General features: G+C 36.8%; 1 protein-coding gene across 4 annotated transcripts in view; it reads left to right on the top strand.

Moving 5' to 3' along the window:
* MNS1 (meiosis specific nuclear structural 1) overlaps window positions 1–17,886 on the top strand; it is a 149,356-nt gene that overhangs the window by 12,649 nt on the left and 118,821 nt on the right. For all 4 annotated transcript variants that reach the window (XM_054531538.2, XM_054531537.2, XM_024232811.3 and 1 more), the window contains exons 4-7: window positions 5,543–5,645; window positions 7,806–8,035; window positions 8,622–8,838; window positions 8,939–9,046. In XM_054531538.2, coding sequence (XP_054387513.1) covers window positions 5,543–5,645; window positions 7,806–8,035; window positions 8,622–8,838; window positions 8,939–9,046 — 658 coding nt within the window. The remainder of the gene's footprint in view (window positions 1–5,542; window positions 5,646–7,805; window positions 8,036–8,621; window positions 8,839–8,938; window positions 9,047–17,886) is intronic.

The following is a 17,886-nucleotide window of genomic DNA, read 5'->3' as shown; positions in this document are numbered from 1 at the left end:
CCCATTTTCTTTCTGGGAGTCTGGAATATTGGTACGTTCTAAGTAGAGGGTGCCTAAGTTACCACCCCCAATAAGAACCCTGAGCACTGAGTTCTGATGAGCTCTAATGTTGTCTGGCAGGCATTTCACACGTCACAACTCATTGCTCGGGGAATTAAGCGTGTCCTGTGTGTTTCCACATGTAGAGGCCTTTTGCACCTAGTTTTCTCTGAATTTCACCCATGTGCCTTTTTCCTTTGCCAATTTTGCTGTGTTTCCTTTCTTTATAGTAAATCATAGCCGTGAGTATAACTATATGCTGAGTCCTGTATCCTCCTAGTGAATCATCTAACCTGATGGTGGTCTTGGGAACCCCCAACACAGAAGCAAAAAGGAGAGAAGAGAGAATATAGGACAGGGAGGACAAGTAGAAAGAAGATACAAGCTTGTAAATGGAAACCCAATTATATTAGTAGCTATAGTAAACATATTTGAACCATTTACCAAAATTGATGAAATGTTGTATCAGAATAAAAATATCAACAGATTTTCAGAGGAATCAATTTATACATAGTATTTTCTCTGTCCATAGTGGAATTAAACTAGATGTAAGTAATAAAAAAAAAAACCAGGCAATCTTTATATGCTTAGGTATTTAAAAATGTGCTTCTACATTACCCTTTGGTCAAAAAGTACAGATGCTCCTTGATGTACGATGGGTTTATGTCCCAATAAACTACATTTTCAATTTACGACAGGTTTATTGGGATGCATCCCCATCGTAAATTGAGGAACCTACCGTGAATGCGTATGGTTTTCTCACCATTGTAAAGTCAAACCATCATTAATCAGAGACTGTCTATAATCAAAATTGAAATTACAAAGTATTTTTAACTGAATAATAATGAAAATACCACATAGTAAAAGTTGCAGGATTGGATTGACATTAGCAAAATAGCAGAGTAGGCAGCTCCCAGCTCCTGTCTCTCCTCGCAGCCCATCCCCCCACCAGAAACATCAGAAAACAAGCAGAAACTCTCAGAACCAATTTTATAAGAACTTTGGATAGCATTCAGAGGTTTATTGCAATCAAGCAAATGCTGAAACAAGAAAAAGCCTAAAAATGGTAGGAAAGTTTTGTGGTATCTTCACTTGCCCTTTCCTCATTCCCTCCTAGCTCAGAGGCAGGTAGCCCTTGTTCTCAGGGTAGGACCCTGGTCCCTGGTTCAGGAGGAGCAGAGCAGATCTTATTCACAAATTGTTGGGTATATCTGTTCTAATCTCCCTTGGGACTACCTGAAAAACTAACACAAGGCACTTATCTGTTTTACCTCACTGAGAACTCATTTAGGCCAGAAGAACAAATTGTATCTCTGATAAGGATTTAATATCTGAAATATATAAAGCACTCATACAATTCAATAATTTTAAAAACTCAGTTCAAAAATGGACAAAGAACTTAGACGTTTCTCTAAAGAAGATGTTGAGTGAATGATAAGTACATGAAAATATACTCAACATTATTTGTCATTAGGGAAATGCAAATCAAAACCACAAGAAGAAACTGTTTCACATCTAATAGGCAATTTTAATAAAAGTATTGGAAAATAATAGGTATTGCCAAGAAAGTGGAAAAATTGGAAGCCTCAGAAATTGCTGGTAGAAATGTAAAATGATGCAGGTGCTATGGGAAAAAGTTAAAGAATTACCATATGAGCCAGCGATTCCACTCCTAGGCATAAATATACAAAAAATTCAATAGTGAGACTTAAATGGATACTTGTATACAAGCGTTTGGTGCAGCGTTATTTACAATAGCCAAAATGTTGAAACAACCTGAATGTCCATCAGATGGGTGGATAAATGAAGTGTAGTATATATACACTATACAGTATCCTTCAGTTATAAAAAAAAAAAAATGAAGCACTGATACATGCTAAAACATGAGTGAACCTTGAAAACATTATGCTAAGTAAGCCAGACACAAAAGGACAAGTATTGTATAATTCCACTTTTGTGAACTATCTAGAACAGGCAAATAGACAAAATGCAGATTAGGAATTCCAGGGGTTAGGGAGAGGGAAGAACGGGGAGTTATTGTTTAAGAGGTGCAGCATTTCTCTTTGGGGGGAATGAAAAAGTTTTGGAAATAGTGTTGATGGTTGCAGAACACTGTGAATGTAATTAACACCACTGAGTTGTACATTTAAAAATGGTTAGGATGGCAAATTTTTGTTACATATATTTTCACATGATAAAAAATGTTATAGGACTGAAAAAAAAAGAAACGAACTTGTGGCATACGGTTAAGGCTGTTCCTCAAGGGTAGGTCTTAATCTGAAATAACTATATTAGAAAGGAAGACTCCATCTGGAATTAATAGAAAACAAACTGCAAATTCTCTTCTGGAATGATTACAAAAAGAAGGTAGGAGGAAGGCAATAATAAAGATAAGAGCAGAAATGAGTAAGTTAGAATATAAACATAAAGTAGAATAAATAAAGCCAAGAATTGTGCCATAAAAAGGTGAATAAAATTGACGACCCCTTGGTAGGAATGATAGAGTAAAAGAGAATGCACAAATAACCAGTTTTTGGAATGGATAATGTGATATCACTATAGATCATACAAACACTTAATGGACCATAGCAGGATATTGCAAACAATTTTTTGAAAATAAATTTGAAAATGTAGATGAAATAGATAAATTCTTAAGCACATTTTACCAGACTGATTGGCACAAGAAGAAATAGCTAAATGTTCCTATAACTTTTAAAGATATTGCGTCTGTAATTTAACCTTGTCCACAAATAAACCTACAGGGCTAGGTGAATTTTACCAAACATTCAGGACAAAGTAACACCAATCTTACATAGTTCTGTAGAACAGAAAAAGAGGAAGCACTTCCCAATTTGTTTTAATCAGATCAGTACCTGAATAGGATATGAGAAACCTGTAGACTAATCTCTCTCATGAATTTAGCTCCCGTAATCTGAAATATTAGTCAATATGAAATCCAGTGCTATATAAGAAAGATAAATCATCCTGACCAAATTCAATTTATTCTGGGAATGCAAAGGTGGTTTAACATTTTAAAAATCAGTAAATGTAATTCATCCTATTAACAATTATATGATTAGAAAAAGCCCATTGATATGAATCATCACTCTATGATTTAATAAAAAGAGTGTAGCAAGCTAGGGATAAAAGGGAATTTACAGCAACATTATCCTTAATAGCAAAATGTTAAACGCTTTCCCTCTGACATTGAGAAGAAGACAGGGATGCCTGCTCTGACACCTTCTAGTCATCTTTGTATTATACATACTAATCAGTGCAATAGGGCAAGAAAAAGCAAAGACAGGTGCTAGGATTGGCATTAAAGGAATAAAACTTTAATTATTCACAGATGATATGATTGTATGTGTAGAACATCCAAAAGCATCTACAAATAGCTGGGTGTGGTGGCTCATGCCTGTAATCCCAGCACTTTGTGAGGCCAAGGCGGGTGGATCACCTGAGGTCAGGAGTTTGAAACCAGCCTAGCCAACATGGTGTAACTCCATCTGTACTCAAAATACAAAAAATTAACTGGGCGTGATGGCACACACCTGTAGTCCCAGCTACCTGGGTGGCTGAGACAGGAGAATCGCTTGAACCTGGGTGGTGGAGCTTGCAGTGAGCTGAGATCACACCACTGCACTCCAGCCTGAGTGACAAAGCGAGACTCCATCTCTAAAAAAAAAAAAAAAAAAAAAAAAAAAAAAAGGATCTAAAAATAAGAATTAGTAAATCATTCTACCAAAAAGGCATATGCGTTTATATGTTTATTGCTGTGCTATTCATAATAGCAAAGACATGGAATAATCCAGGTGCCCACCAGTGGGAAATTGGATAAAGAAAATGTGGTACATATATACCATGGAATACTCTACAGCCATAAAAGCAATGAAATTATGTCCTTTGCAGAAACATGGATGGAGCTGGAGGCCGTTATCCTAAGCAAATTAACGCAGTAACAGAAAACCAAATACTGCACATTCTCACTTATAGGTGGGAGCTAAACATTGAGTACACATAGACATATATGGGAACAATAGACAGTGGACTACGAGAGGGTGGAGGAGGAGTGGGTTAAAAAACAACCCATTTGATTCTGTGCTCACTCTCTGGGTGACAGGAGCTGTACTCCAAACCTCAGTATCACACAATATTCCCATGTAACAAATCTGCCCATGTACCCCCAGTATCTAAAAGTTGAAATAAAAACTGGAAATAAAACCACTTTAGTAGACAGTTTGGCAGCTTCTTAAAAAGCTGAACATGCATCTACTGTATGACCTGATCATTCCGCCCTAGGTATTTATCCAAGAGAAATGAAAGCCTATGACCACAAATAACTGGTACTCAAATTTCCATAGCAGCTTCATTTGCAATATCCACATACTTGAAACAACTCAAATGTCTATCAGCATGTGAATAGATAAGCAATGTGAGTGGATATCTATAATCTTAAAATAATATCCTGCAATAAAAAGGAGTAAGCAATTACTATATGCAATAAATGGATGTATTTGAAAATACTGAGTGAAAGAAGCCAGAGAAAAATGGTACCTGCACTATGATTCCATTTATATGAATTCTAGAAAATGTATACTGCCTAAAGTGACAGCAAATTAGCTTGCCTTAGGATAAGTGCGAACATAAAGGGGTAGAAGAGAGGTACCACAGGTTTATAAGGAAGTGATTGGGATGTGTTCATGATCTTGATTGTGGTGATGGTTTCACAGATGCATACATATGTCAAAACTTATCAAACATGTTCAGTTTATTGAATATTGTACATTAGTAAAACTGAAAACTAAAAAATATATTCAGTGATGTTGTTGGGTATAAAGTTAGTATATAAACATTAATTGTATTTCTGTAAATTATCAACAATTAGAAAGTGAGATTTGAAAAATAATCTGTAGAAGGATATGAAAAATACCTAATGAAAAGTATAAAACTACCAAAATAAAACACAGATGTAAACATTGATGAACTTTTTAAAAACCAAATAATTAGAAGGATATACTATGTTTATTGAAGACTCAGTAATGTAAAGATATTAGTACTTTCCAAATTGATTTATGAATTCAGTACAATCACAGCCAGTTTTGTTTATTGTGAAGTCTGACAAGCTGATTCTAAAATGTATATGGAAATGAAAGTATCAAGAATGGCTAAGACAGTCTTTAAGAAGATGACCAAAATTGGAGACTTATCCAGGATATGAAGACATATTATGATTTACAGTAGTTGAGATAGTGTGGTATTGACACAGGATAAGCAAACAGATGAATGTAATAGAACAGAGCAGTCCTTTTCAACCAGAAAATGTAAGCCCTAATGCCCTAAAGACATCCATTAAATATAATGAATTATCTCTCCTATGGATCTAAAATAATACCTGCTGTATTCCCTCTTTGAGTAAATTAAAAATACAGTTACTCAGTTTTCTGTGAGGTTTTCATTCTCTTATGGTCCTAACATTTAAATTTGTTTTTGTTTTTTTAAACAGCATTGAGCTTAGAGAATTGGAGAAGAAATTAAAAGCAGCTTACCTGAATAAAGAAAGGGCAGCTCAGATTGCTGAAAAGGATGCCATTAAATATGAACAAATGGTAATCATGTTTCTGGTCATTATGTTTTTAGCTTCATTTAGAAAATAAAAATTAGACTTGTTTCTTAAAAAATTGTCATATTGTATAAAGAATTTACACTGCTAGATTTCTTAAATATTTGTAAATTTTCAGATCCTTAAGATATAGAAAATCCTGCATGATATCATTTTTAATATTAGAGCCTTTCAGAAACACAGGTTGCTGCTTAGAATGACCAGCTATATTCAGTAACTCCCAGCATTCTTTATAGTCTCTGATTATTCACTGACAAAGTAGTACAGTACAAATTGTTAGCATGATAAGTATATTTTAGAATGTTACGAAATTTTTAATTTTTTAAATGTTTTTAAGAGTAAACTACTTGATAATTTTATGTAGGAAACTTTCCTGTTTTATAAAAGCCATTTCTTTTTCTCATGTTTCTGTCTGCTTTTATCCCCTTTTCTAACTCCTGATATGGTACCAAGTTGAAGATAAGAGTTATTCTTGGGCAAAGGAATCTCAGGCATACTCACTAGGAGTGTTATGCTGTATGAATATAAAATAGGGTTTACTGAATTAACAGTTAATTAAAAGGGTGCACATCATCCCTTGAGCTCTCATTATCAAACGGAAGGGCCAATTATATATGAATGTATATATACACATACATATCTATAGTGTATGTCCACATAAACATATGTACACACACACTCTTATGGGGTGATATCAAAATACTTAACCAGTGCAGTGCAATATGGGTATCAATTAAGAATAGATGCCATAAATGACACATATATGTGTGTGTTGCATGTGTACAATTGTGTTAGTATAGAAAATGTCTAGCGGGTACACAGCATGCTGTTAACAGGAATACCTTTAGGTGTGGCAGGTGATAAGAGAAGGTGGAGAGACTTCATTTGCTAAGCCATATAGTTCTGTCCTTTGAAAAAGAAAGTAGCACAAACAATGTCCTATTTGTCCAGTGGTTTGCAGTTTTAATTATCCTGATAATTGAGGTCATTCAAGGTAGTTGTAGACTTTTTAATCTGACTGCTACGAGAATTGCTGCTATTTTCCAAATAAAAATTGATCTACAAAATGAAAGTCGAATACTGCTAGGACTTGACTAGGTGTCATGTAAATACTAGTTTTGGCTTTTTCTCTGAGCCTTAATTTTCGTATATGTATAATGAGAACATTGTTTTCTGTAAGTGTGTGGTAATCTACACATAAATGTTATTGTCATCTCATTTTTTAATAAAGAATTTAGTATAGCATGTACAAAGAAGATAATCAGAAAAATTTTTGGTCAAGTCATATTACCAGAGCATATGTTAAAGGCTTCAGTGACGTCAGGAATGACATTCAGTATTCATATTTTAATCTGTTTACTCTTTATGTTTGATGCTGCTGACCATTCCATCGTTCGGGATGTGATCATAAAAGTAAAGGGTAGTTTAAAAAATTGCCTCAATATATTTCATTTAAAACTTATTTTATTAAATGATTTGAAAAATGCTCAAAAGAAATAAGGGGTTTAACCCATCCAAGAAGAAAGATTGTCTCTTGACAATGGGAATGGTCTTGAGTGAATTAAAAGCTGTAGAAAATAGGCACAGTAGCATCTGTGATTCTTTTCAGATAAAGGGCCTTTAATAAATCAGAGAGGGGAAACGTCAAGGGCCAATGGCAGGAAAGAAACTTTAGGCTAGGAGAAACTTAAGAGCTGCTCAAAGCCGTTTAATAGCAGACCTGTAAGAAAGAGGCAGTACCATCTTTAAATAGCAGCTGATAAACAATGAAGCTAAAAATGATGAAAATTGCCTAGCTCAGTTTATAAATAGAATAATAAGATAATGACTGCTTTAGCAGCTAAATAGTTATTAAGAAAGTAGTTATAATTTTATTCATTTTTTTTGAATGTGGAGTTATTAATAATTCTTATCAGGTATTGTCCTGAGAGAGCTACTTGAAGGGATAGGAAAGCTTCTTTAGGGTCTGACTTATTATTCACACCCTTCAGGTAATAATAACTTACTTTTGCTTTTTAACCTAGACAGATGAAAAAATTTATTTTATGTAAAAGACTTTATAATATGCAATTACACTGGTGTAAAATATACTATCGTACTATGTTCACATTTGAAAACGGAAAGATCAATTTTGTTTTAATGACAGAAGCGTGATGCTGAAATAGCCAAAACCATGATGGAAGAACACAAGAGAATAATAAAGGAAGAGAATGCTGCAGAAGACAAACGAAACAAAGTGAAAGCACAATACTATCTTGACTTAGAGAAACAACTTGAAGAACAAGAAAAAAAAAAGCAGGAAGCTTATGAGCAGTTGCTAAAAGAGAAACTCATGATTGATGAAATTGTTAGGAAGATCTATGAAGAAGATCAGTTGTAAGTTTATCCTAACTTTCTTACATGCCTAAATGTTTACTTTAGATTTATCATAGGTTTGTTGTGAGGAACTGAAGCACCTAGAACAGTGCCTAATACATAGTAAGTGCTCAATAAATATTAGCTATGAAAACATAAATTGGGACCAACTCCTTGTCATCTCTGTTAGCATAATAAATGAATTATCTGATGATTAATAAATGCTGAAGTGATTGAATGACCTAAACCTTTGTTTTTCTTATATATGCCCATATCATATGTCAGAGGACATGTATTCTGATGAATTTTTTTGGTAGACAGCTTAAGTATAGAGTGCTGCAAAGCTAATGTTAAGAGATTGTAGCCTTTATGAAATAAGATGCATAAAACTTCATTAATAGGTTAGAGGAGACTATCACAGTATTTTACCCAAAGAAAAATTCATACCTGGCATTATATTTAGCACACAGTAAGCATTCAAAATGTTTGTTGCATGCACGAATGAAAAAAACTATAGTGTTTTTCTGTACATTATTATGAACAAAATGAAATTACTTTTTTATATTGTTTACGTTACTATAAATCTGTACTTGTTATTGCTTTTCAGAGAAAAACAACAAAAGTTAGAAAAAATGAATGCAATGCGAAGGTATATAGAAGAGTTTCAGAAAGAGCAGGCTGTCTGGAGAAAAAAGAAACGTGAGGAGATGGAAGAAGAAAACAGAAAAATCATAGAGTTTGCTAACATGCAGCAGCAAAGAGAAGAAGATCGGATGGCAAAAGTTCAAGAAAATGAGGAGAAAAGGCTACAGCTTCAGAATGCGGTATTAAAATAACCACTTCTTTAACACTAGTAAAATTCTGAAATATTAGTTACAGAATTTGGGTCCTATAAATATTTATGTTTTTTAAAAAATTTAATAGTTGACACAGAAATTAGAAGAAATGCTGCGGCAACGTGAAGATTTGGAACAAGTGCGACAAGAATTATACCAGGAAGAACAAGCTGAAATATATAAGACCAAGCTAAAAGTAAGTTTCAGAAATGGAAAGAATGATTAACATAAAGAAGAATATAATTTTGAGATGAAGCAGAAGAGAGACAGTACATTTAAATCCAACCATACTGGTAATTACATTATATGTAAATGGTATACTACAGTTAAAAGACAGAAATTTTCAAGCTGGCTAAAAAGATAGACTCAGGCTTCAATTTATAAACTTACCATAAAAAGCATGATGCAACTATGTTGTCTGTAATCACAATTTAAAAATGAAGACACATACTTTAAAAGCGAAAGGATGGTGAAAGATACGTAACATACAGACGCTAGTCAAAAGCAGGTTGGAGTTGCTATGTTAATATGAGACAAAGTCAACTTCAGGACAAGCAATTCATTATAATACAGTAAATTCATCTAGAAGATGTAATAGTCCTAATGCGTGTGAACCTAAATAATAAAGCTTCACAATACATGAAGCAAAACTGACAAAAACTGAAAGGAGAAATAGGCAAATCCACAATCAGAGTTCAAGACTTTTTTTTTTTCTTTTTCTCTTTCCAACTTTTACTTTAGGTTCAGGAGGTACGTGTGCTGGTTTGTTACAGGGGTAAATTTGTGGGTCATGGGGGTTTGGTGTAATACTATTTTGTCACCCAAGTAATGAGCATAGTACTGGATAGGTAGTTTATTGATCCTCACCCTCCTCCCATCTCTACCCTCAAGTAGGCCCCAGTGTCTATTTTCCTTCTTTGTGTCCATGTGTACTCAATATTTAGCTCTTACTTGTATGTGAAGACATGTAGTATTTGGTTTTCTATCCCTGCATTAATTAGCATAGGCTAATGGCCTCCAGCTCCATCCATGTTGATGCAAAGGATATGATTTTGTTCTTTTTTATGGCTGTGTAGTCTTCTGTGGTGTAGATGTACCACATTTTATTTATCCAGTCCACCATTGATGGGTATTTAGGTGGATTCCATATCTTTGCCGTTGGGAATAGTGCTGCTATAAATACACACATGCATGTGTCATTATGGTAAAATTTATATTCCTTTGGGTATATACCCAGCAATGGGATTGCTGGGTCAAATGGTAATTCTGTTTTCATTCTTTGAGGAGTCGTCACACTGCTTTTCACAGTGGTTAAACTAGTTTACATTCCCACCAACAGTGTATAAGCATTCCTTTTTCTCCACAACCTTGTCAGCATCTGTTATTTTGTGACTTTTTAATAGCCATTCTGACTGATGTGAGATAGTATCTCATTGTGGTTTTGGTTTGCATTTCTCTAATGACTAGTGATATTGAGCACTTTTTCATATGCTTGTTGGCTACATATATATCATCTTTTGAGAGGTGTCTGTTCATCTCCTTAGCCTATTTTTTATATTTATTTATTTATTTATTTTATTTTATTATTATTTTTTGAGATGGAGTCTCGCTCTGTTGCCCAGGTTGGAGTGCAGTGGCGTGATCTCGGCTCACTGCAAGCTCTGCCTTCCGGGTTCACGCCATTCTCCTACCTCAGCCTCCCAAGTAGCTGGGACTACAGGCACCTGCCACCATGCCCGGCTAATTTTTTTCTTTTCTATTTTTAGTAAAGATGGGGCTTCACCATGTTAGCCAGGATGGTCTCAATCTCCTGACTTCATGATCCACCTGCCTTGGCCTCCCGAAGTGCTGGGATTACAGGTGTGAGCCACCGCACCTGGCCAGCCTGTTTTTTAAATAGGGTTGTTAATTTGTTTACGTTCCTTAGAGATTATGGATATTAGACCTTTGTCAGATGCATAGTTTGCAAATATTTTCTCCCATTCTGTAGGTTGTCTGTTTAGTCTGTTGATAACTTCATTTCCTGTGAAGAAACTCTTTAGTTTAACTGGGTCCCACTTGCCAATTTTTGTTTTTGTTACAATTGCTTTTCGAGTCTTCATCATGAAATCTTTGCCAGGTCCTATGTCCAGAATGGTATTTCAATGCACAGTTCTCATTAATCTATAGACTAAGTAGTCAGAACCGCAGGATATAGTGTTGAAAGCAATATCAATAAACTTGACCTGACATTTAGAGAATACTCCACCCAACAACAGCAGAACACAAATTCCATTGAAACATGAAACCTTCACTGAGGTAGATCATATTCTAAGACATAAAGGAAGTCTCAATAAATTTTCAAGGTTTTAAATAATACCAGATATGTTTTCTGACTACAGTGGAATTAAATAAAAAATCAGTAATGAAAATATACTTGCACACTCCTTAAATATATTATAATTAAACAATATATTTCTAAATAAGCAATGAGAAAAGGGGAATAAATAATATTGGAAATTAGAAAAATCTTTCAAACTAAATGATTCAAAAAACAGCATTCCAAAATATGTGACGTGCAGTTAATGCAGTGCTTAGAGGAAAGTTTACATCTTTAAATGCATATATTAGAAAAAAGAATGGTTAAAAATTAATGAGCCTGTGTCTACCCAAACACATACACAAATGTTTATGCAGCATTATTCATAGTAGTCTAAAAGTAGAAATAACCCAAAAGTAGAAATAACCCAAATGTCTGATGGATAAACAAAATATAGTATATCCATGTAATAAAATGTTATTCAGCTATTAAAAGAAAGACAGACTGATCATGCTAAAACATGGATAAACCTTTAATTATAAATTAAAAAGTACGTGCCTCAAGAATGTTATATAAATGATATCAAACAATATGTAACTTTTTCAAGTTGGCTTTTTTTATTCAGCATAATTTCCTGGAAATTCATCCAAGTTTTTTTTTTTTTTTTTTAATTTAATTTAATTTTTTTTTATTATTATTATACTTTAGGTTTTATGGTACATGTGCACAATGTGCAGGTTAGTTACATACGTATACATGTGCCATGCTGGTGCGCTGCACCCACTAACTCGTCATCTAGCATTAGGTATATCTCCCAGTGCTATCCCTCCCCCCTTCCCCCACCCCACAACAGTCCCCGAAGTGTGATGTTCCCTTTCCTGTGTCCATGTGTTCTCATTGTTCAATTCCCACCTGTGAGTGAGAATATGCGGTGTTTGGTTTTTTGTTCTTGCGATAGTTTACTGAGAATGATGATTTCCAATTTCATCCATGTCCCTACAAAGGACATGAACTCATCATTTTTTATGGCTGCATAGTATTCCATGGTATATATGTGCCACATTTTCTTAATCCAGTCTATCATTGTTGGACATTTGGGTTGGTTCCAAGTCTTTGCTATTGTGAATAATGCCGCAATAAACATACGTGTGCATGTGTCTTTATAGCAGCGTGATTTATAGTCCTTTGTGTATATACCCAGTAATGGGATGGCTGGGTCAAATGGTATTTCTAGTTCTTGATCCCTGAGGAATCGCCACACTGACTTCCACAAGGGTTGAACTAGTTTACAGTCCCACCAACAGTGTAAAAGTGTTCCTATTTCTCCACATCCTTCTCCAGCACCTGTTGTTTCCTGACTTTTTAATGATTGCCATTCTAACTGGTGTGAGATGGTATCTCATTGTGGTTTTGATTTGCATTTCTCTGATGGCCAGTGATGGTGAGCATTTTTTCATGTGTTTTTTGGCTGCATAAATGTCTTCTTTTGAGAAGTGTCTGTTCATGTCCTTCGCCCACTTTTTGATGGGGCTGTTTGTTTTTTTCTTGTAAATTTGTTGGAGTTCATTGTAGATTCTGGATATTAGCCCTTTGTCAGATGAGTAGGTTGCAAAAATTTTCTCCCATTTTGTAGGTTGCCTGTTCACTCTGATGGTAGTTTCTTTTGCTGTGCAGAAGCTCTTTAGTTTAATTAGATCCCATTTGTCTATTTTGGCTTTTGTTGCCATTGCTTTTGGTGTTTTAGACATGAAGTCCTTGCCCATACCTATGTCCTGAATGGTAATGCCTAGGTTTTCTTCTAGGGTTTTTATGGTTTTAGGTCTAACATGTAAGTCTTTAATCCATCTTGAATTGATTTTTGTATAAGGTGTAAGGAAGGGATCCAGTTTCAGCTTTCTCCATATGGCTAGCCAGTTTTCCCAGCACCATTTATTACGTAGGGAATCCTTTCCCCATTTCTTGTTTTTCTCAGGTTTGTCAAAGATCAGATAGTTGTAGATATGTGGCGTTATTTCTGACGGCTCTGTTCTGTTCCATTGATTTATATCTCTGTTTTGGTACCAGTACCATGCTGTTTTGGTTACTATAGCCTTGTAGTATAGTTTGAAGTCAGGTAGCGTGATGCCTCCAGCTTTGTTCTTTTGGCTTAGGATTGACTTGGCGATGCGGGCTCTTTTTTGGTTCCATATGAACTTCAAAGTAGTTTTTTCCAATTCTTTGAAGAAAGTCATTGGTAGCTTGATGGGGATGGCATTGAATCTGTAAATTACCTTGGGCAGTATGGCCATTTTCACGATATTGATTCTTCCTACCCATGAGCATGGAATGTTCTTCCATTTGTTTGTATCCTCTTTTATTTCCTTGAGCAGTGGTTTGTAGTTCTCCTTGAAGAGGTCCTTCACATCCCTTGTAAGTTGGATTCCTAGGTGTTTGATTCTCTTTGAAGCAATTGTGAATGGGAGTTCACTCATGATTTGGCTCTCTGTTTGTCTGTTATTGGTGTATAAGAATGCTTGTGATTTTTGCACATTGATTTTGTATCCTGAGACTTTGCTGAAGTTGCTTATCAGCTTAAGGAGATTTTAGGCTGAGACAGTGGGGTTTTCTAAATATACAATCATGTCATCTGCAAACAAGGACAATTTGATTTCCTCTTTTCCTAATTGAATACCCTTTATTTCTTTCTCCTGCCTGATGGCCCTGGCCAGAACTTCCAACACTATGTTGAATAGGAGTGGTGAGAGAGGGCATCCCTGTCTTGTGCCAGTTTTCAAAGGGAATGCTTCCAGTTTTTGCCCATTCAGTATGATATTGGCTGTGGGTTTGTCATAGATAGCTCTTATTATTTTGAGATACGTCCCATCAATACCTAATTTATTGAGAGTTTTTAGCATGAAGGGCTGTTGAATTTTGTCAAAGGCCTTTTCTGCATCTATTGAGATAATCATGTGGTTTTTGTCTTTGGTTCTGTTTATATGCTGGATTACATTTATTGATTTGTGTATGTTCAAATAGCCTTACATCCCAGGGATGAAGCCCACTTGATCATGGTGGATAAGCTTTTTGATGTGCTGCTGGATTCGGTTTGCCAGTATTTTATTGAGGATTTTTGCAACAATGTTCATCAAGGATATTGGTCTAAAATTCTCTTTTTTGGTTGTGTCTCTGCCAGGCTTTGGTATCAGGATGATGCTGGCCTCATAAAATGAGTTAGGGAGGATTCCCTCTTTTTCTATTGATTGGAATAGTTTCAGAAGGAATGGTACCAGTTCCTCCTTGTACCTCTGGTAGAATTCGGCTGTGAATCCATCTGGTCCTGGACTCTTTTTGGTTGGTAAGCTATTGATTATTGCCACAATTTCAGCTCCTGTTATTGGTCTATTCAGAGATTCAACTTCTTCCTGGTTTAGTCTTGGGAGGGTGTATGTGTAGAGGAATTTATCCATTTCTTCTAGATTTTCTAGTTTATTTGCATAGAGGTGTTTGTAGTATTCTCTGATGGTAGTTTGTATTTCTGTGGGATCGGTGGTGATATCCCCTTTATCATTTTTTATTGCATCTATTTGATTCTTCTCTCTTTTTTTCTTTATTAATCTTGCTAGCAGTCTATCAATTTTGTTGATCCTTTCAAAAAACCAGCTCCTGGATTCATTAATTTTTTGAAGGGTTTTTTGTGTCTCTATTTCCTTCAGTTCTGCTCTGATTTTAGTTATTTCTTGCCTTCTTCTAGCTTTTGAATGTGTTTGCTCTTGCTTTTCTAGTTCTTTTAATTGTGATGTTAGGGTGTCCATTTTGGATCTTTCCTGCTTTCTCTTATGGGCATTTGGTGCTCTAAATTTCCCTCTACACACTGCTTTGAATGCATCCCAGAGATTCTGGTATGTTGTGTCTTGGTTCTCGTTGGTTTCAAAGAACATCTTTATTTCTGCCTTCATTTCATTATGTACCCAGTAGTCATTCAGGAGCAGGTTGTTCAGTTTCCATGTAGTTGAGCGGTTTTGAGTGAGATTCTTAATCCTGAGTTCTAGCTTGATTGCACTGTGATCTGAGAGATAGTTTGTTATAATTTCTGTTCTTTTACATTTACTGAGGAGAGCTTTACTTCCAAGTATGTGGTCAATTTTGGAATAGGTGTGGTGTGGTGCTGAAAAAAATGTATATTCTGTTGATTTGGGGTGGAGAGTTCTGTAGATGTCTATTAGGTCTGCTTGGTGCAGAGCTGAGTTCAATTCCTGGGCATCCTTGTTGACTTTCTGTCTCGTTGATCTGTCTAATGTTGACAGTGGGGTGTTAAAATCTCCCATTATTAATGTGTGGGAGTCTAAGTCTCTTTGTAGGTCACTGAGGACTTGCTTTATGAATCTGGGTGCTCCTGTATTGGGTGCATATATATTTAGGATAGTTAGCTCTTCTTGTTGAATTAATCCCTTTACTATTATGTAATGGCCTTGTCTCTTTTGATCTTTGTTGGTTTAAAGTCTATTTTATCAGAGACTAGGATTGCAACCCCTGCCTTTTTTTGTTTTCCATTTGCTTGGTAGATCTTCCTCCATCCTTTTATTTTGAGCCTATGTGTGTCTCTGCACGTGAGATGGGTTTCCTGAATACAGCACACTGATGGGTCTTGAGTCTTTATCCAATTTGTCAGTCTATGTCTTTTAATTGGAGCATTTAGTCCATTTACATTTAAAGTTAATAGTTATGTGTGAATTTGATCCTGTCATTATGATGTTAGCTGGTTATTCTGCTCGTTAGTTGATGCAGTCTCTTCCTCGTCTCGATGGTCTTTACATTTTGGCATGATTTTGCAGTGGCTGGTACCGGTTGTGCCTTTCCATGTTTAGCACTTCCTTCAGGAGCTCTTTTAGGGCAGGCCTGGTGGTGACAAAATCTCTCAGCATTTGCTTGTCTCTAAAGTATTTTATTTCTCCTTCACTTATGAAGCTTAGTTTGGCTGGATATGAAATTCTGGGTTGAAAATTCTTTAAGAATGTTGAATATTGGCCCCCACTCTCTTCTGGCTTGTAGGGTTTCTGCCGAGAGATCCGCTGTTAGTCTGATGGGCTTCCCTTTGAGGGTAACCCGACCTTTCTCTCTGGCTGCCCTTAACATTTTTTCCTTCATTTCAACTTTGGTGAATCTGACAATTATGTGTCTTGGAGTTGCTCTTCTCGAGGAGTATCTTTGTGGTGTTCTCTGTATTTCCTGAATCTGAATGTTGGCCTGCCTTGCTAGATTGGGGAAGTTCTCCTGGATAATATCCTGCAGAGTGTTTTCCAACTTGGTTCCATTCTCCCCGTCACTTTCAGGTACACCAATCAGACGTAGATTTGGTCTTTTCACATAGTCCCACATTTCTTGGAGGCTTTGCTCGTTTCTTTTTATTCTTTTTTCTCTAAACTTCCCTTCTCGCTTCATTTCATTCATTTAATCTTCCATGGCTGATACCCTTTCTTCCATTTGATCGCATCAGCTCCTGAGGCTTCTGCATTCTTCACGTAGTTCTCGAGCCTTGGTTTTCAGCTCCATCAGCTCCGTTAACCACTTCTCTGTATTGGTTATTCTAGTTATACATTCTTCTAAATTTTTTTCAAAGTTTTCAACTTCTTTGCCTTTGGTTTGAATATCCTCCCGTAGCTCGGAGTAATTTGATCGTCTGAAGCCTTCTTCTTTCAGCTCGTCAAAGTCATTCTCTGTCCAGCTTTGTTCCGTTGCTGGTGAGGAACTGCGTTCCTTTGGAGAAGGAGAGGCACTCTGCTTTTTAGAGTTTCCAGTTTTTCTGCTCTGTTTTTTCCCCATCTTTGTGGTTTTATCTACTTTTGGTCTTTGATGATGGTGATGAACAGATGGGTTTTTGGTGTGGATGTCCTTTCTGTTTGTTAGTTTTCCTTCTAACAGACAGGACCCTCAGCTGCAGGTCTGTTGGAGTACCTGGCCGGCCGTGTGAGGTGTCAGTCTGCCCCTGCTGGGGGGTGCCTCCCAGTTAGGCTGCTCGGGGGTCGGGGGTCAGGGTTCAGGGACCCACTTGAGGAGGCAGTCTGTCCGTTCTCAGATCTCCAGCTGCGTGCTGGGAGAACCACTGCTCTCCTCAAAGCTGTCAGACAGGGACATTTAAGTCTGCAGAGGTTACTGCTGTCTTTTTGTTTGTCTGTGCCCTGCCCCCAGAGGTGGAGCCTACAGAGGCAGGCAGGCCTCCTTGAGCTGTGGTGGGCTCCACCCAGTTCAATCTTCCCAGCTGCTTTGTTTACCTAAGCGAGCCTAGGCAATGGCTGGTGCCCTTCTCCCAGCCTCGCTGCTGCCTTGCTGTTTGATCTCAGACTGCTGTGCTAGCAATCAGCGAGACTCCGTGGGCGTAGGACCCTCTGAGCCACGTGCGGGCTACAATCTCCTGGTGCACCGTTTCCTAAGCCCGTTGGAAAAGCACAGTATTCGGGTGGGAGTGGCCCGATTTTCCAGGTGCCATCTGTCATCCCTGGAAAGGGAACTCCCTGACCCCTTGTGCTTCCCGAGTGAGGCAATGCCTCGCCCCTGCTTTGGCTGGCACACGGTGCGCTCACCCACTGACCTGCGCCCACTGTCTGGCACTCCCTAGTGAGATGAACACGGTACCTCAGATGGAAATGCAGAAATCACCCGTCTTCTGCGTCGCTCACACTGGGAGCTGTAGACCGGAGCTGTTCCTATTCGGCCATCTTGGCTCCTCCCCTCCAAGTTGCTTGTATTGATCATTTGTTCCT

Source organism: Pongo abelii, chromosome 16 (assembly GCF_028885655.2).
Source record: "Pongo abelii isolate AG06213 chromosome 16, NHGRI_mPonAbe1-v2.0_pri, whole genome shotgun sequence".
In the NCBI taxonomy this organism is placed as follows: Eukaryota; Metazoa; Chordata; class Mammalia; order Primates; family Hominidae; genus Pongo; species Pongo abelii.
Note: the sequence above shows the minus strand (reverse complement) of the source record. Positions and strands in the feature narration are given on the sequence as shown.